The sequence below is a fragment of the Sceloporus occidentalis genome, unplaced genomic scaffold (assembly GCF_023333645.1).
Source record: "Sceloporus occidentalis isolate IW3139 unplaced genomic scaffold, rSceOcc1.0.p SCAF_85, whole genome shotgun sequence".
NCBI lineage: Eukaryota > Metazoa > Chordata > Lepidosauria > Squamata > Phrynosomatidae > Sceloporus > Sceloporus occidentalis.
Genome location: NW_028317065.1, coordinates 3,844,728 through 3,865,005, shown reverse-complemented (window position 1 = coordinate 3,865,005; position 20,278 = coordinate 3,844,728). Strand labels below are relative to the sequence as shown.

The following is a 20,278-nucleotide window of genomic DNA, read 5'->3' as shown; positions in this document are numbered from 1 at the left end:
AAACTCCAGGGGGCCCCTTACTGCGTCTTCATGTTACACTTTGCCCCCCCACACTTGAATGTATTCATCTAACTTTAATTGGTTCTTTATTACCTATTACAAATGGAAAATGCCCCATCCAGCCAGTCTAAGAAAATGTCCATTATTCTTTCTTTTTCACATAGTTTATTTTACATATGTCTGCTCATTTTTGTTTCTTGTATATTTCCCTGTCTGTCTCTATCTGTTTATGGGGTCTGGTCACTAAAAAGCACAGTAGTCAGTTAAAGGTTAACTTGAATGATCAGCTTCATCTGAAGCTGCATGTGCATGCAAACCAACTTGTAAGTTCAGTGACATGAGTTACTAGAAAGCACATATGAGTGCTTGTGACTATTTTGAGTGCCACCTGGAAAAAAGTATTTTATAGGAAAGGGATGTTTAAATAATAATAAAAAATAAGTAAATAAGAGTGAGCCCTTCTGGCCTCATACTAATTGAAAAAAGGTCCACAAGTGCTCCCCTCTTCCCACCCGCACTTCTTCCACTTGCCTCCATCTTGTGCTCAGGTATGGAGACATCTACCATTCAATGTACCCTTTCTGTGCCAGGTGGGTGGACAGTAAAAATCAAGTTCCATATCCTTTTTTTCTCCTCTAGGCATCCTGTAAAAGAAAATATATGTAACATATACATTTTCAGTCCTTCTATCGTTGTGAAAAAATGGCACTGAGGTTTCATATTTGGCACCCCCCCACCAAAAAAAAAAATCCAGTGAATAAAACACGTGCAAGATAAAATCTAGTTTCCTTTTGATGGCAGTAGATTAGAAATAGTTTGGATGATGAGGTTTAGGTGTCTGCCTTGCCCTGGATATTCGCAATCAGAACATTACAGTGGAAAGTGCTAGAGGCCGCATAGTTGACTACAGCAATGTATGTACAAACCAGAATGTATGTTAAAACCACCTTACAGTAAGAGTAACATGGAGTAACAGTAGATTACCAATACCATCGTCACTGGGGAAAGTGAAGATTTGAAAAAATGATGAGACCTGGAAAATATAATTATGAGTAACTTGAAATGGAACACTACGTAAACTTAACAAAAATCACTAGTGATAGTAGGTTTTCAGTGCTGCTTTTAGTTGTGGTTGTCTTTGTTGTGATATTTTGTTTTCAAGCATTTCCATGAATAACAAGACCCATTCACATAATCAATGTCGACTAAATTAGTCTTAGTACACGGAACATATGAGATACTAAGCAACTGGTGAATTCCCCAACAGTGTCCCTTTGTAGCCTGCTTGTAAAAAGGACAGGTATGACAGCATTTTTTTTTTCTTACTTGACTCATGCCTTAAACTGAACTGTATTACCTCAGTCATTCCATCTCTTGTTTGGACTTAAATACTTCAGTACATTTCAGTTAATGGTATTTATTTGGTTTGATGTTTGTGTGTTGAGCAGCCTTATTTTGTTTTGAATGATGAGTATTCCTTGTGTGAGTCACCATGTATTACAGGTCAACTCCGACCATGTATGTTCTGTGTCTCGGCTGCTGTTGCCATGGCTGAGCACCTTGTTTCCCTGATTCAATAGCTGCTTGGAACTGCCAGAGAGTCTGTCTAAGAAGCACTGGAACTTCTTTGCTGGATTTGCACCCAAGTCAGGACATACATTATTTTCTGTAGTTAGAGCTGGTGCAAACTGGCTGTCTCCCAAGACTTCCCATTTAAGGCTCTGTAACAAAAGAAACTGATTTAATTTGAAACTAATGAGGAAACACATCATTTTATATATATATATATATATATAATATAATATATAAATATATATTTTATTATTATTATTAATTTTACAGCATATACATTCAGCGTATGCATGTGTTAAGTTTTGTGTTAGTATGGAATCAAGGATCATTTATTATGTTGGCAACCTTGATTATAGTGATGTAAAATTAAGTCACATTTATTAAGAGTGTCACACCAGTAAAGTTGTCTCCCATTTTCTGGTAGGATACCTTGACCAGTGGAACCTGAACAGATGGTTACATGGAACTCCTATGAGTAAAATATAAAAATTGTGGACACAATTTGTGGGTTTTACTAGATCTATGATGAATAAAAGTATTATTAACACAAGGATGAACAACAGATGTTACTAGACTCATTGCATTTTATTTATAAACCACCAGCAGATTTCATAGTGCTATTATAATGGAGGAGCGTAAAAATGAACAATGACATTAAAAATGTTTTATTTTTAGTTGTGCCTCATAGTACAAGCAGTCATATCACAATACACATCCTCCACCCATGTGAGGCACATGCCCAATATAAACCTCTACCCTTTGACATTGGACATAAATATATCCTGGCTTTCGACAATAAAGAGACAAATTAATAAAGAGGATATACATGAAGAAGACACAGTATCTTTCCTCATTGCACGGTCCATCACTCATAAGAACAACATCCTCCACCGTAGCCTCATAATCTACCTGTATTGTACCTTTGAGAACTTGAAATCAGTATCCATCCTTCCGTGGAATGATGTGCATCACCCCTACTTGTGACACTTAATTACTTTCAAATCACAAGAAGCTGCATAAGTGACAAATAGTAAAACAGTTATCAACTTACAGTAAGCCTTAGCTCCCTGTCTAGTAGGCAATCATTGCTTTGTTACACTACATATCATAGGATCTAAGGACCAACAATAAAAAGAGCAAATGCAAACGCAACATAAATCTGTTAGGATGAGTCTCCAAAGTCCCCCCAAATCCCTAAGATGTTCCCACTGTACCAGTCCTCCCCCAGCCCCTCCAGCATTGTGCAACTTAGTTTCTTTCCATAGAGAGCTGGTAGAACAATCCTTAAGCACCAGATAGATTTTTGTTGTTTTAATTGTAAGGTGTGAATAAAAGTGTTGCTACTTGCTACCCACTAATGATATCAATATTTTATCATTTCTGCTTCCAGTAACCAAAGTTGGGAGCCACCTCTTTTAGCCAATGGTCTTTCACTGCATACATTTCTTAAATAATCTAAGAGACAAAAGTGAGCAGGGTCCCTGCCTGTAAATCACGTATACCCAAAATGATCTTGAGGAATCTGAAAATTGTCATTCAACAATACTCGAATCTCGTCCCAAAAAAGCATCAAGATGACCAGATGAACCACATCAACATTCTTAAGCTCGCAATTTGTACATACATTTGACCCCTTTAAACCAATACAGTTAGACAATCTGGGGGTCCTATAGGCTTAGTGCATTCATCTAAAAATGGTACCATGAAATTCTTTGGATGAAAATGAATGAACCAAAAAACAAGATCAACATCTATATGAAATATAATTTTGTTGTTCAAAGCCTGGACATGTTCCAGCCACCAAAGATGCTCCTCTTTTGCATATGTCCTTAAGACCTCTTTGAAGATGGGCTCTATAATATAGAGCAGGGGTTCTCAAACTGCGGCCCTCCAGCTGCTGCAGGACTACATCTCCCATAATGCTCCTTCAGCTAAGGGGCTGGCTGAGGAGTCCTGCAGCAGCTGGAGGGCCGCAGTTTAAGAACCCCTGATATAGAGTAATGTTTGAATCAAACCTAACAATATTTTAATAATCTCGGCAAGGCACTGAAAGAAAATAATGCTCTAAAGCAGGCATGTCCAAACTTTTTTCGAAGAGTGCCAGATTTGATGAAGTGAACATGTGCGAGGGCCGACCATTGTGCCTGACATTCTTTGAACCATTAAAATTAAATGCAAATTAACTATTTTATGCAAAGTTTATTGAAAAAGGCATACTTTTCATTTTGTGACTTGGATGACAAATCTAAACAGGAGTTAAATCACTCTGCCTTTAATATCAAAAAACAGGAAGCTGAAATATGTCAGGAATATTGTAAAGTACATTACACAAAGTAATAAAGGTTGTCTGTCAGCTTTTAAGCTAAAAAAATGTGAACAGGAACATAACATCAAGTATACATGTGTTCAAATATATTTATAACTGATTTAGAACAACTGTCATTAACTGAGATTATGTATTATATGAATACAATGTATTCATCTCAATTGAAAAAAAACTTGCCTGCACTAATGTGAAGGGTGAAACTGAGATCTGGACTGCAGCACATAGACTAAGTCATCAGATAATAGAATTGTAGCACAGTCACGGACAGTCAGGGGTTAATGAAGGGTATGACGGCTTGCTACCACAGATTCCTATATGCTCCCTTGTCTGCTTTATATATGTATCCTGAGTGCACAGCGCTGTCTGTCTGTCAGTGTGTTGTCTGTGCAGTTACTGCTCCTTGTCAAGGTGTTTGGTAGGCAGAAGTTTTTTTTCTTCTTCAATAGCCCTTAATGGTCGCCCTTGTGGCTGTGTGTGGAGGCGCAGGGAGAAGGAAAGCCCAAATCTCGCGACATCCGAGATCTCGCGAGATTTGGACTTTCCTTCTCCCTGCGCCGGCTGATCACGTCAAGTCCCGCGGCGAGAGATCCCAGGAGTCCTGAGCGGCGCTCGGGGACTCACTGGGGGGGGCTTAAGATCTATATTTCGGCAACTTATCTGTGGGACCTTATCAGTCCGGACAGAGCCGGCCTTAGGCGTTGTGGCGCCCTGTGCGGACTACTCCTCTGGCGCCCCCCCTCACTGCCCCCTCAAACTACCCCCCTCTCTGCCCCTTCAAACTACCCCCCCTGTCCCTTCAAACTAACCCCCTCGCCCCTTCAAACTACACCCCCCCTGCCCCTCCAAACTACACCCCTCCTCTGCCCCTTCAAACTACAACCCCCCCCCTCTGCCCCTTCAAACTACACCCCTCCTCTGCCCCTTCAAACTACAACCCCCCCCCTCTGCCCCTTCAAACTACACCCCCCCACTTAACTTGTTGCCGGAGTCCTGCGGTGAGACCGGGAGGCATCCGTCTTCTCGCTCTGCCGCGCTGCCGGCATTTCATGTTGAGCGCCGGAATAGTCCGGCGCTCAACATGAGATGCTGGCACCGCGACGGAGTCAAGGAGAGTAAGGGGCGCCGAGCGGTTGCTGAGAACTTCACGAGCAACCGCTCGGCGCCCCTGCCCGGGACTTAGATTAAAGCATCGGGGTTTTTTTTGTTTTTTTTTAAACTTTATTTAACATGAATGATGTTAAATAAAGTTAAAACAAAAACAAAAAAACCCCGATGTTTTAAGTTAAGTCCCGGGCAGGCGCCCCTGCTACCATGGCGCATGTCGCACACCCCTAAGGCCGGCCCTGAGTCCGGAACTTTGGACATGCCTGCTCTAAAGAGTGTATCATAGAACTCAGGAAATCTATTCTTTATAGTGACAGAACTGTGTATTTCTGTTAATTTATTATAAAACCCAGGTTAGACAGGAAATGTATTGTCTAGTGGGTGTATTGTTTTATCATTATTTATATGCCAACTAGATAGATTATTAACCTCCCACCTGTGCCGCAAAAACAGACCACTCATTAATTGTGTTATACACCATGAATTGTAAGAAAGACTAAAAGGAAGGCAAGTAAGCTGATATTTCTTCGCATTCCATAGACATTGAGGAAAAGTTTGATTAAGGGATGTGTTTGAACTGTCAAATATGTATGAATATGGACTATTTTTCTTTGTCCAGCCTCTTCAGTGGTTGTGGGCCTCATAAACAATGAATCACACCAATTTTAAAATGATGGTAGTATATCCAAGAAAGTAATACGGCCAATAGGTGAGAGAAAGGGGAAATTTCAGAGTTCAGAAACGCAATCTGGTGGGTCTACAAAAGAGGTTCTATCAAGAGACTGATTAACTTGCAAAGCCAAAAAAAAACTGCCCCTCCCCCTTACTTTTCCCAGATCCAAATCCAAAAGGCTTTCCAAACAAAATACCTTGAGCTGAGAGGATACATTTGGACCAAGACATATCAATCAGTTGTGGATCTTGTCTTGTTGGAGCTGAATGGATCCTTTCTGTAGCCAATGCAGCATTAGCATCTCCCAATAGGCATATTGTTCTTTTTACCCATCCTCTAAGAACTTCAACATTAATTGGAGTATGTAGAAGAGGAAGCCCTAGCTTCCTCTTCTACATGAAATCAAATTGTTTCCAGAGGGTCAATCCTATCTATCTAAAAACTGAATAATCCTTCCCTCTCTTGCTCAGATAGAGGGATCAATGACAGATTTTTTACAGGATTTTGAAGGCATGGAAGGTCTACAGAATTCATATATAGCCTCTCTAAATCTGGAAAAGTAAGGATGTGAAAAATACTAGAGGAAGCCGTTACATTAGAGAACACCTTTTAAGCAGACATAATATTAGCCTTAGACATTACTTAGTCAGAAGCCTTTGTAAGGGTTTGGAACTGAGATTCAGCAAAGAAGTAATCATCCTCTTCTTCAGAACAACTGTGTTTGGCAGCAGTATAATCAGAGGATTGAGATTTAACAAATTTGAGGGGAGAAGAAGATGAGGAGCACTTGGTAACAGAATAGAAGATCTAGAAGCTGCAGTAATAACCTGTAATAATAAAATAAAATGAAAATGTTTCTGTAGCTCTTTCCCAGTAAGTAAACTTTAATAACATATTTCTAGCACGTTATTTATATGCATAGTTAAACATAACTATAACTAATCAGTTAACATTTGCTTTGATTGGCAACACATACATATTTGGAGGTTAATGCCACTTGACAAAATTTACTTGTTTTGCCAAAAAAGCAGTTTTAATTACTCTTAAAAAAGAACATGACAGCAAAATAGAAACAATTGCTTTCTCTGTCAAAAACAACATATTGCATAAGATTTTGGTAGTTTGTTTCCCTGTCATTGAAACAGATGGCACCTTAAACACTGGCTGAATAACTCTCTCTTGCAAGAGAACAGACATGTGCGTTGTGTGGGAAGTTTACTTGATAATATGCATTTAACTGCCAGGCATCTTTGGTAAAAAAAATCTCCTGTCATGGCTCTTGACTCGTGTTATATAGCCAGGGTGCTGAATTCGATAAACTTTTTATTAAATATATTTTTCATTATTATTCTTATTTGGGCTGGAAAGCGTTATCTTGGGACATAGTACTCACATCCAAAATCCTTCAGGATGCAGGGTGTTTAGGACTTTGTGTTAGTATTTATTTTACGTTTTGATATTTTTACTGCACTGGTCACTAATTCCTATATCATTTGTGCGTTGTGCATCCAAAATTATACTGTGTTGTTTTTTTGTAAAATCAGAATTTACAAATTTTACAAAGGAAGCTCAACAAGCTTCCATTCCACACACAGATGAGCTACAATTCATTTTCCTCGTGATATAATCACACCTACTAGCTTCTTTAAACCACATCACGCATAGATGCCAACATTCCATAAATTGATAGCACAGTCCCAACAACCAGGGTAAGAAATGGGGTGCTGACCCATTACATGTTCCACCCACATAAATTCAGTTATGCTAATTCCTCATATGCACCATGCTCTGTTTGGCCATTGCACATAAATTCCAGGATTTCTCAATATTCAAGACACTTGACAACTATTGATAAGCATGCATAACATCAGTGAACACCAAGGATCCAAGCTTTGTCGATAGCAGAAAAACAGGAAGAAAAAAAATTATATATACCGATCAGCCATAACATTATGACCACTGACAGGTGAAGGGAATAACACTGATAATCTTGTTATCATGGTACCTGTCAGTGTGTGGGATATATTAGGCAGCATGAAAACATTTCATCCTCAAAGTTGATGTGTTAGAAGCAGGAAAAATTGGGCAAGCGTAAGGATCTGAGCGGCTTTAACGAGGGCAAAATTGTGATGGCTAGACGACTGGGTCAGAGCATCTCCAAACTGCAGCTCTTGTGAGGTGTTCCCGGTCTGCAGCGGTCACTGCCTATAAAAAGTGGTCCAAGGAAGGAAAACCGGTGAACCAGCGACAGAGTCATGGGCGGCCAAGGCTCATATATTACATGACCAATTTGTCATTGTGATTTTTAAAATGTGAGAGGTTAAAGATTATACAGATAATAACCAAAAGCGTGGAGACTATTAACAGATATATGCAAATGACTTTTTATTACCATATAAAAGACTATAGTGACTCATTTTTGGAGGCAGGGTTCAGATAGGTTGAATTTACAGGCTTTGTCATGTCTTCTATATACATCATTATTATCAAGAATAAACAAACAACATTTTTACAAGACATTTACTATATTTGATGTTATGAGATAAATTTAAAAATGCTCAGAGCTCATGTGATCTTAAATGACTTTTGTGCCTTCTTACATGTTAAGGTGGGTATATTAATATGTGATATTGTGGTCATTTAATGTTCTGTCCAAATAATATTAGCCAGTGAGATCCAAAGCAAATGTTACAAATAGATGCATGTAGAAAACGCCCTCTATGGAGAAGTTCACTTTGCCCAAAACGCTGCCTTTACGATTAGGTACACTATGTTAATATCACCAGAAGATGTCACTATTTAAAAGGGCGCCCTGTCTTTAACCAACCAAAAAAGTAAATTAGACAGAACATTTTCAAATAAATTATTATTATTAATTTACAATATTCTTCTTTATAAACATATTTTATAAACAGAGCATATATTGATGAACCACATTTTGTTATTTATGTATATTTCTTCATCTTCAAGCTTATGTAACCTTACATCTTTTGTTGGCCCAATATAAGGTATAAACTACAACTGAAGATTCCAATTTCTCTTGGGCTTATAAAGCTTTATCATTTTTTTCTATCAAAGAGATGAAAGTATTTAACACTATGCTTAAAATGAACTTGGATTTAATAAATGTATTATTAAGAATTCTTCTGTGGTACTGTGAACTATTTGTCACTGATCAATAGTTCATCTTTAGTTATTAAAATAAAGTAAGCCTTTTTTAAGTTCTCTTTCTCTGTGGATCTGTCTGCATTCTATTGGCCTTCTAAAGCACTTCTGCATCAAGGCAGAGCCTAGGCATGCACCACGGGCAGGGCCGGCCCTACAATGGAGCCGACTGGGGCAATTGCCCCAGGCGGCACTTCAGAAGGGGCGGCACTTTGCCGCCCCAAGCGTTTTTTTTTTTGTTTTTTTTGAAGCGGAGGAGAGAGAGAGGGGCACCGAGTAGTTTTCGCTTACCCGCTCGGCGCCCCTCTCTCTCTCCTCTGCGGCGAGTTTCCCTGTTCGGTCTCTGTGCCGGCTTGTAATGCAGAGCGCCGGAAGTGACGTGAATTTCCGGCGCTCAGCATTACAAGCCGGCACCGTGGCAGCACAGGGAGACTCGCCGCAGGACTGTTTAAGGGTAAGTACCGGTGGGGGGCGGGTAGATAATGCCGCCCCCCCCTCGGCGGGGGGCGGCATTTTAAACTTCGCCCCAGGCGGCGTTAAGTCTTCGGCCGGCCCTGACCACGGAGACAACCTTCATCATGGTGCTCTCTGAGGCTCAGCCCTAATGCAGAAGTACTTCAGAAGACAAGGCTAAGGCAGCAGATCACCAGGAGAAATGGATCTTTGGAGAAGGAAGAAGGATGAAGAAGCGGAGAACAGGAAGAAGAAGAAGAAGAAGAAGAAGAAAAAGAAGAAGAAGAAGAAGAAGGAGAAGAAGAGGAGCTTCCAGAGACAAAGAAAATGTTGAGACATTGAGAGAGAGAGTTTGAGAGAATGTGACTGAGAGTGCTAGAGTATGAATGGTGGTGGTGATTGACTAACAAATTTCATTTCCGAATGGAAATCGGTTGTCAACAAGATTGAATTTCGTCCTAACTGAAAGTAAAATTCAGTGTCTGAAAACAAATGGACCATATGCAATTATTTATTTATTGTAAATAAAACATGCACTCAAGGAAACATCTGGGCTCCGGCTACCCGGAGCCTTCCCTTGCGGGATGCGGCCAGCACTGCCCACTGATGTCAGCGGGCGATCCTGTGACATCAGTGGGAGGTCTCACTGTCAGTGGGAGGTCCCGCTGACGTTGTGTTTATCTACAATAGACCCAGATTCAAAGAGCTGTGATGTTATGTATTATAGCAGTCAATTATAGTCCCCAACTATTACATTTTATAGTTTAATATGCTAAATGAACTAATGTATTTTCAGAGCTGTTTACAAACATAAAGGAGCCGCAGGGAAGCTCAAACATCACTGGGGGTAACAGACAAAGCTACTGCCGCATGCTGCTAAGTACTCCATCTCATGACTGTGGTGGCTGTTTATTGGACTCAGGGCAGCTGCCCTTTCTGCCCTGCATTAATAATGGCCCTGTTTACCGATTACAAGGCTTGGAGCCGTCATAATCATTTCTAGATTAACCCCTTAATGACAAAGCCCAAAACGCATTGTTTTCAATGGGTTTAGGGACCACCCATTGTCCTTAAGGAGTTAAATGATATACCAGTTATGCCATCTTTTGGAACAGATCATGGCTTTCATAAAGGTAATATAGTCACTTACTTTTAAACTAAATATCTCCAAAAGCAATTACACTGATTGAAAAAACAAAAACACAAGCTATATGTAGCTTTAATAAATCACTTTAGTTATGCTAAAAGCTGTGAAGGTGACAGTTCTCTTTTAAGAAAGTATTTCTAAACAAAACACATAAACATTCTCTAGAGCGCAATAGCGTAAATTGGGCACTCTTTGATTGTAAGGTAGAACTTATTTTAATGTTTGTGCTCTGTAATTTCATATAATTGGTTGATCTGATATGCTAATAAAAATACAAACGCATTGTAATAAAAACAATCATTATAATATGTCTGATTTTTTATTAAAATAATTACTCATTAATGGTTGCAGAATCATAATAGTACCATCTATAAAAAAAAAGTATGCGGGGTATTATTTTACTCGGGGAATGTTGCTAAACATAATATCAAAAGTGAAAGGATAGAAGAAAAAATCCCTAATCTCCTGTGTTCCCATTAGATGTTGTGGTTGTGATGGTCCACTTAGAGAAGTAAGTAGGGTGTCTTTGGTCTTTGTACTTTCGTGAAGTATATTCCATTTGCTCGATTATAAGATGACCCTGATTGTAAGACAATGCCCCAAACTTTGAATATTAATGTAGAAAAAAAGAAAAAGCCTGAATATAAGTTTTGCCCTATAAGAAAAAAGTTTTATTAGTTAATATTTATTCACATGTAAAAAAAAAATTAATATTTAATAAAAACTATGATTGAGAAAAATGCATTTTTTGTTTTTATTTCCTTTTATTTGCCATCCTGCCCCGCATATATGCACATCTGCCCCACGGCTTGCAGGGCCAGCCTTAGGTGTTCTGGCCCCTTGTGCGGACTACTTCTCTGGCGCCCCCCCCTCAACAAAAAAGAAAGAGAGAAAATCTTTTAACAAACAGCTAGTTCACCTGCTGCCAGAGAGGAGGATCCAAGTCCCCTGCAGCGCTGCGGGGGATCTGGATCTAAGTCTTGTAGCAGACCTCTAATCGAGGTCTGATTATAAGACGACCTCGAATATTAGACGAGGGGTATTTTTCAGAGCATTTGCTCTGAAGAAAACCCTGTCTTATAATCAAGGAAATATGGTAGTTTATGGAGGTTATTTTGATGTTTAGGGGTAGGTCCAAGGGATGTACTTTTAGGGAATATATAAAATTATATACCGTATTTGCTCGATTATAAGACGACCCCCCAAAATCTAAATATTAATTTAGAAAAAAAACAAAAAGCCTGAATATAAGACTACCCTACAGAAAAAAAAGTTTTACTAGTAAATATTAGTTCATGTAAACAATTTTTTCATATTTAATAAAAGCTATGATTGAGAAAAATATATATATTTTTTATTTCCTTTTATTTGCCAACCTGCCCCCCCAGTTATGCACATCTGCCCCCAGGGTTGCCACTCTGCCCCAGAAATGCCTTATACCCCCTATTTGCCACTCTGCCCCATGATGTGCCTTTTAACCCTCTATATGCCATATGTGGCATATAGGGGGTTAAAAGGCATATCATGGGGCAGAGTGGCATATAGGGGGTTAAAAGGCATTTCTGGAGGTGTGTATATATATATATATATAACTGCTAACAGCAATCACACTCCTATCAAGCCAAGGCAGCCAGTACATGCTGAAACCTGGGGATGATAGGAGTGTGAGTACAGCCTCCCTATGCCATGCTACCACCACCACCCACCTTACACATCCATGCTATCACACACACACTGATTCACAAACATTTAAATACTCATTCATTCCATTATTCACACATACTTGCCCAAAAACCCTCCCCCACCCCCTTACCTGAACTGCAGATCTCTCACTGGAAGACTTCTGCTGGGGCCCGGCTGTGCGAGCAACTTCTCTGGCCCTGCCCCCAGAGGAAGGAGGGGGAGGCAGAGTTATGTGACACTCTACTAGCTTCCTGTTCTCCTGCTGCTAGAAGAAGAGACGCTGCTCGCGACCAAAGCACCGGTAAGCAGCCTGGCAACTGAAAAAAACCTTGTCTTATAATCGAGCAAATACGGTAAATTGAAATATGGGCTCTCTATTGTGTGGAAAAGAAAACATGAGCGCATGTTACAATTTTGACCCTACATCCGGGGGTTTGACACGCCCCCTCCCCACCCATTTTTTCCATTAAATGGGGGTCTTTCGACATCAGCAGGAACGCAACCGACATCAGCGGGAACGCCGGCGACGTCAGCAGGAACTCCCCCGACGTCAGCGGGACCGCTCCTCAATGCTGAGAAGTACAGGCTGATGCATATCAATCATGGAATACCATCAGTGAGGCATCTGATTGGCCCAAATTTATTCTGCAGCATGACAACGATCCCAAGCTTACAGCCAAACTCATTAAGAACTATCGTCAGTTCTGGAAGTGATGTTATGGCCTCCACAGAGCCCCGATCTAAACATCATCAAGTCTGTATGGGATTACCTGAAGAGAGGGAAGCAACTGAGGCTGCCTAAACCGACATAAGAGCTGTGGTCACACCAAATATTGATTTGTTTTAGATTTTTCTTCTGTTCACTCAATTTGCATTTTGTTAAATGAGAAGAAAAAAAACCATTAACATGTACTTTAGCATTTTTTCATGCTTGCCTAAAACTTTTGCACAATCCTTATAATTATTATTTCAAAAGAAAGTCCTACAAGAAACCCAACAATAAAAAAAATTTGGGGGTAAACTAAATGAGTTAGTGGGAAATCACAGTTGAATAAAAACATTACAAAAACATGAAAATTGCTCTGGTTGTTTTTGGAAAACATTGTAAAATATCCCTAGTCCTTAAATAAGGTATATACAAACAATGTAAACAACGCAGTAACAAAGCAGCCTAAGACATATCTTTTCTTTAATCTATGATTAAGCCTCACGGCAAAACATATGTGATTTTTCTCAATTGGCTTTGTTACTATTATTTTTTGAATAAACTTCATATTTTTTAATTTATTATTCTGTAGATTCTGTAGATTAATCCATTGGAGTATGGAGATTAATTGCTCACACTTCTTCATTGCAGGGGAGGGGTGGCACCTTTTGGCCTGGGGAGGGCAAGTAAAGACCATTCCTCTAACCACCCTCCTTAAAACAAATGTATATTTTTTTTATGTGTTGAGTGGTATGTGGGAACAGCCAAATGTTGGTCTACTTGCAATTAAAAACATATCCACCAGGGGGCGTAAAAGTAAAAATGATTATAGGCAGTTTTAAGTCATTTAAATTCTGGCCACATCCTTTTTTGTGCTCCTTTATATGCGTTTCTTTTCTGTAAATGTGTTTTGGGCAAGACTGGATGGTAAGATTGAGCCTGTTCATTGAAATGGCAAGGTTGTCTGTATAATTAACTTGGGTAAAGATTCTTAAAAAGCATTTGTCAGTGTAGAGTAGAGTTGGAGGAATCCATTCAGTGGCATGTGTATAAAGCGCAGCCAGGTTATATTTCTTGAGATTGGGAATGTTATAGTTTAGATTTGATTTTTTACCAAGCTACGTCTATTCTTGGTCTACCACCTGCCCATAAAAAGGTATGAAAGTGATATTCTGAAAGTAAACAACCTCTTTGTGGAGTGTTGGGAAAACTTGGAGAGCATACAACATCCTCAGCCAGCTAATTGTTTTAATTAGGGCAGCTCTTCCAGACAGTAATAGACCAATGGACTTCCAGCTTTTCAGCTCTGTAATCATTTTATGGAGAGGTGTTTTTTTATTTGTACTGCATACAGGGTTTTATTGTTCTTGGGCACCTTAATCCCCAGATAGACTATGGATTTCTTTGCCCAGTATATGTTTAGTGGGGTAAACCCCTGGGCTTGCTTCTCCTACCCAAATGCAAGGCTTCTGAAAACCTGCAATTGTTTCATAATGGTTTAACAGTTTTAAAATATGAGGGAGGGATGAAACCCAGTGGCGTCGGCAGGGGGGGGCCAGAGGGGGCCGTGGCCCCCCCTAAATCATGCTGTGCCCCCCGGTGAGCCCCCCCAATTGAAACGCCGTCTTTTTTTTTTTTTTTAAATAGATCCGGAGGAGAGAGAGAGAGGCGCCGAGCGGTCGCTGAGGAATAAGTTCTCAGCGACCGTTCGGCGCCTCTCACTCTTTTCCGCGACCGCGAGGCCTCTGCCTTGGTCGCAGTGCCGGCATTTCAAGCCGAGCGCCGGTATATGATGTCATATCCGGCGCTCAGCAATGAAGCCGCGCACACTGCGGCAGAACCAGGAAGACAGAGACCTCGCGATCCCGCCGCTGGACTTCTACAAACCCAAGGTAAGTGAACTTCAAAGGGGGGGGAGGAGGGTAGAAAGTTAGGAGGGGGTTAGAGAGTGAAAAGAGGTAGATAGGAAGGGAGAAGAGGTAGATAGGGATACATTGGGAGGGAGAGAGGGGGTAGATAGGATAGATTGGGAGGGAGAGGGGGTAGTTAGGATAGATTGGGAGGGAGAGGGGGTAGTTAGGATAGATTGGGAGGGAGAGGGGGTAGTTAGGATAGATTGGGAGGGAGAGGGGGTAGTTAGGATAGTTTGGGAGGGAGGGAGATATTAACATATATTGGCAGCAGTGGCTAATATTAATATTAATTGGCAGCAGGGTCTAGTATTTATATTCATATTGGCAGCAGGGTCTAGTATTTATATATATATCGGCAGCAGGGGCTAATATTAATATATATTGGCTGCAGGGGCTAAGTTTATATATATATTGGCTGCAGGGACTAATAATATATATTGGCAGTAGGGGCTAATATTAATATATACTGGTAGCAGGGTCAAATATTAATATATATCGGCAGCAGGGTATAATTTTTATGTATATCGGCAGCAGGGTATAATATAAGTATATATCCGCAGCAGGGGCTAATATCAATATATATCCGCAGCAGGGGTTAATATTAATATATATCAGAAGCAGGGTGTAATATTTCTATATATTGTCATCAGCAGGGGCTAATATTAAAGAATGAGAAATAACTGCCTAACGTGTGTGTGTATATGTGTGTATATATATATATATATATATATATATATATATAGTGTATATGTACCGTTTTATAATTGGCCCCCATACTTTGGTTCCTGGCCCCCCATGTGCCCCCCCTAAATATGAAAGCTGGAGACGCCACTGATGAAACCATACATGAAATATACAAAATTATATCGTCAGCAAAGGCTGTGGTCTTCAGCTCCTGCTAGCCCACATTGATACCCTTAAACCCCCTGGATAAGTGCCAATATAGGTAAGAGAGAGTCCAAAACTTTTGTTTTTAATTTTAAGCAACTACATTATATAAGAAAGAAATGCCAATATAGTCTTTAACACTTGACCAAAAACCTTTGCTTCGTTGAAATAGGCAATTTGTGGCATTCTCAAGATACATAGAATAGAAACATAGAATTTGATGGCAGAAAAGAACCATACAGCCCATCTAGTCTGCCCATTTTTCCTGATGTAGGGACTCAAACCCCAGTAAATTATTGGTCTGGTCCCATAGTCAGGATAGCTGTTTGTCTATATAATGCATGTTTAAAGGAACAGGGTATGTATGTTTGTGACCATGACTGTCTAGGTATAAGTTTATGTGAGCATGGATGGCTATGTATAAGTGTACATGGGCATGGATGCAGCCAATCAGTGTCAGGAAAGCACTCCTATTTAAATCAAAGGAAGCACTTTTTGTGCATACGCACAGGGATCTGAACAGACCACTACCTGCAATGTTCTCCGTGCCAGTGCTGGAGCTGACTGGAGGTTTGTATATATACGTGCAGGGAGATGTGTTTGATGGATTTTGCAGATTACCCAAAAGGGACACCATGTAAAGGGACCTCTCAGCTATCTGATGGCTGGAGTGTCCCTTTAATTTTGAAAGTGATCAACTTTAAAGTAGGCTACAATGTGACTCTACTGGGGCGAAACCATCAACTGGTGTTCACCGTTTCACACCCACTTTTAGCTACAAAAGGCGAGTCATTGGGTTGCAGCTCCGTATCTGCGAAGCTGTGCGTCAGCCCTGATCTTGCTATTATCCCATAGAAACCTAGATACGATGCACTCGACCGGTCTAGTCTGCCCATTTTTCCTGATGTAAAGACTCGGACCTTAATCTTCTATGACATTCACTGTAGCTTTATGGCTATCCCATGTATGACTGAATTCCCTTAGTGTGGGAATCTACTGTAACTGGGCAGATTACTAATTCTTTCCAATCTTTCCAACATATAAAATTCATTTATGATGGTTAGAGCTTCTTAAAACGATTGTGAATGATGACATTGCCATCACCCAGCGTTTCACACACACAAAAAAGAAATATTCATAAAAAATAAAAAAAAACCCATCAGAGACGATGCTGCTGTCTGTAAAAGGAGAGAGAAGAAAGGAGGAGTCTGTATACGTTTGACATCAGCTCCCTTGGAGGAGTTTCAGGAAATGCAACAAGCCAACGACGGAGAGGGAGAGATACTTAACATACCTTAGCGAATGGAAGAGGGTGGCCGGTCGCTGGGTAGCTGCGATCGCTAAGTATGAAGATGGAAAATCCGATTTCTGATCAGCACTGAGAAGAAGAGAAAAAAAATCCCCCCCCCCCAGGCAAACAAGTTTCAACTTATTTAAATCACCAAGAGCGGGAAGAAAGAAGAAAAGAACTGCAGTCACGTTCTGATCGCCGGGGCTGATACACTTTGAGAGCGATCCGTGCGAATGTACATACCGCTGCCGTGCAACATCCACGCGAGGACGATCCACGCATCCGGCGCTGTCCACGGCTTCTTCTTTCCCCATGCTTGCTCAAGAGTGACAGCGTTATCAACATCATCCCACTCCGTGCGGGGTAAGGTGTTACAGCCTTGCGTGGGTTCGTCGCTACATTACTAAGCGATGCGCTTGTCACCCCGATTACTATATACGAGATGTAGTTTTCCGGGTTGAATATGTGATTGTGTAATTACAATACTAATCTAGTAATTCCCCGCTAATCTAGCGCTAGATGCCATGGACGCTGGTGGATGGATTCGAGAATATAGACATCTGTGGCCGTGGAATCTTTGCCACGGCGCGGAACTTCAACCCTATTCTTTGTAATTCTCCTAGTCCTAAAAGCTTGGGATGAGCAGTCTTTACAAGTGTGCTATATATATATATATAGATAGATAGATAGATAGATAGATAGATAGATAGATAGATAGATAGATATATGTTCGCACACGATTTCATATATATTCGTAATGGTATGGTGGGAAAAAAGTGATGGTTACTATATATATATATATATCTGTGTGTATATATATATGTGCCTGTGTGTGTATATATATATATATATGTGTGTGTGTGTCTGTGTGTATATATATATATGTGTGTGTCTGTGTGTATATATATATATATATATATGTGTGGGTGTGTCTGTGTGTATAAATAAATATGTGTGTGTGTGTGTCTGTGTGTCTATATATATATATGTATATATATATATATATTTATATGTGTGTGTGTCTGTATATATATATATGTATGTGTGTGTCTGTATATATATATATATATGTGTGTGTGTGTGTGTGTAGAAGCACTCACGATGCTGTATGTTTTACCAGTCCCTTTCCAAAGCGCTGAAGCGGTTAATAGGCGTACGTAGATGTGCTATTCTTGAAGCCCTACAGGTTGTTTTGTGTCTGCGCTTGTGTGTGTACATAATAAATCCCAAATCGAAGCGCTGGAGTAACACACCCCATTGAGGAGTATTTCTCCGTACCTGCACGTTACGTTAGCACTTGCAGCCGGCGCATCTGCTTCGGGATTTTTGATTGTGATGTTGCCACAATGGATACAATATATACATACACTGCACATAATGCGCTTTTTATTTCTTTTTTTTTTCTTTTCTCAGGTCAGTCTAGATAGGAAGAGAATCGGTCTCTGGATATATTGATTTTTTCCGCCCACTGATCGATTTAATTTTTTTTTTATTGGTGCCCGCACCTTTTGATCGCCTTTACCTTTCTGCCGCAAGAAACAGATCAATAATCCCATCTATCGGCGGTTAGAAGGAAAAAAGTATGATGATGACCAGCACGGCCACCGACCATGTGAAAATGGAACCCCCGTTTTACCATGAGGACACCCTGAACCTGCAGGATTTTGCCCAGATAGGATACGGCGATGGCTCCCCGGGGAGCGCTTCTGGTGCCCACCGAGGCCCGAGTGGAGAGTCTGCTCTAATCAGGTACCCGTCAGAGCATAAAGTGATGGGGGCGAACATCATAATCCAGGGCAGCAACCTGAAGAAGAAGAACATGGCCGCAGTGGCAGCGGTGCCTCCTATCATCCTGGCCGGTTTCCCCGAAGCGATCAGCCGAGGCGGCGAGGCTCTCAAACTCCTGCAGGAGGGCACCGGGCTGCGAGACCCCACCGGAGCTCCCCGGGAAGCCGTGGTGGTCACTAACCACAGCCCAGCGGTGGCAGCGGCAGAAGGAGGAGCCGTGTTGGTGGTGCCTGGGGGGAGCGGCAGCGCGAGCAGTACCTGTGCGGGCAGCAGCGGCGCCTCTCCCTCGGACGCTTCTCTCCTGCCGCCTGCGTCCTCTTCGGCTGCGCTAAACCTACTGAAGCTGTCCCCGCCGGAGCTAGAGCACCTCCTCATCCAGGCCACCAGTCCGGGACTGTCGGCGTCCTCGAGCAGCAGCAGTACCCCTAGCCCCGTTCCGCCTCCACCACAAGGCGCCCCTGGTGGCCCGCCTCACCCCTTCCTGTACCGCAGCCAGCAGATCATCACACAGGAACAAGAAGGCTTCGCCGACGGCTTCGTCAAGGCCCTGGCCGACTTACACAAGCAGAACCAGCTCCTGGGGAGCCCGATCTCTCCGTCGGCCCTGGCTGCCGGCTCCCCCTCTTACTCGGGCCGCTCGCTGCACCCGGCCGGGGAGGTGCCCGTCTACACCAACCTCAGCAGCTTCAACCCTGCGGCCGCCCAGCTTAGTCCTCCGCTCCCTCAGGCTCCCAGCCAGGCTGCCTACCCCGCCGCCGCTTCTCCCGGGGCCTTACAGCTCCACTTCCCGGGTCTCGGTCGTCTTCACGCGGTGAGGGGAGGGCTAGACGAGCCGCAAACCGTGCCCGACGTGTCCCAGGCCGGGGCTCCAACAGGGGGTGGGGAGTCCAGCTCCCCGCCGACTCTCTCCCCCATCGACCTGGAAACCCAGGAGCGCATCAAGGCGGAAAGGAAGCGTCTTAGGAACCGCATCGCAGCCTCAAAGTGCCGCAAAAGGAAGCTGGAGCGCATCGCCAGGCTGGAGGAGAAGGTCAAGGTGCTTAAGTCCCAAAACTCTGACCTGGCCTCCACCGCCAGCCTGCTCAGGGAGCAAGTGTCCCAGCTGAAGCATAAGGTCATGAGCCATGTCACCAGCGGCTGCCAGATCTCCGTGGCCAAAGGGAGCCCGGCGGGGGGCAAGGCTGGGGACAGTCCCAGTTGCTGAGAAGCCACCCCTTCCCAAGCGTGAAGACACCAGAGCTAGCTCGGGGAGATTTGTATTTGTCCATGAAAGGCAATGATTACCTACCTCCACCACACTGACAGGTGGAGTGGGGAACATTGTGAAGGAGAGGCTGAAGTTTCTTTTAGTTGACTGTCATGGACGATATATATTTGTTTTCTCTGCCTTTTGTATTTGATGAGAACTCATGGTATAGAAACAGAGGAGGAACAAATAAAACTGTGGAAGAAGACTGCAGCTGCACAGGAGAGCATCTACAGACTGAGTGGGAGGCACATCACAAGAGCACATGTGGCCAGGAATCGTGGCCAAGTCACCTTTTTATCTGAAATGAAAGTGACAAGCCC

The 20,278-nt window shown here is 42.0% G+C and overlaps 1 protein-coding gene across 1 annotated transcript; it reads left to right on the top strand.

Moving 5' to 3' along the window:
- The first annotated feature begins 18,509 nt into the window (after window positions 1-18,509).
- On the top strand, window positions 18,510-19,913 carry LOC149285082 (transcription factor JunD-like). Its single transcript, XM_089495866.1, has 2 exons — window positions 18,510-19,500; window positions 19,531-19,913. The coding sequence occupies exons 1-2, from the start codon at window positions 18,510-18,512 to the stop codon at window positions 19,911-19,913; spliced, it is 1,374 nt and encodes a 457-aa protein (XP_089351992.1).
- The last annotated feature ends 365 nt before the right edge of the window (window positions 19,914-20,278 follow it).

Bases quoted from the DNA above. Each gene is read 5' to 3' on its own strand.
- LOC149285082 (XM_089495866.1), top strand. From the start codon at position 18,510: ATGACCAGCACGGCCACCGACCATGTGAAAATGGAACCCCCGTTTTAC. The intron at 19,501-19,530 runs GTCTCGGTCGTC...CGGTGAGGGGAG, and splicing joins CTTACAGCTCCACTTCCCGG to GGCTAGACGAGCCGCAAACC.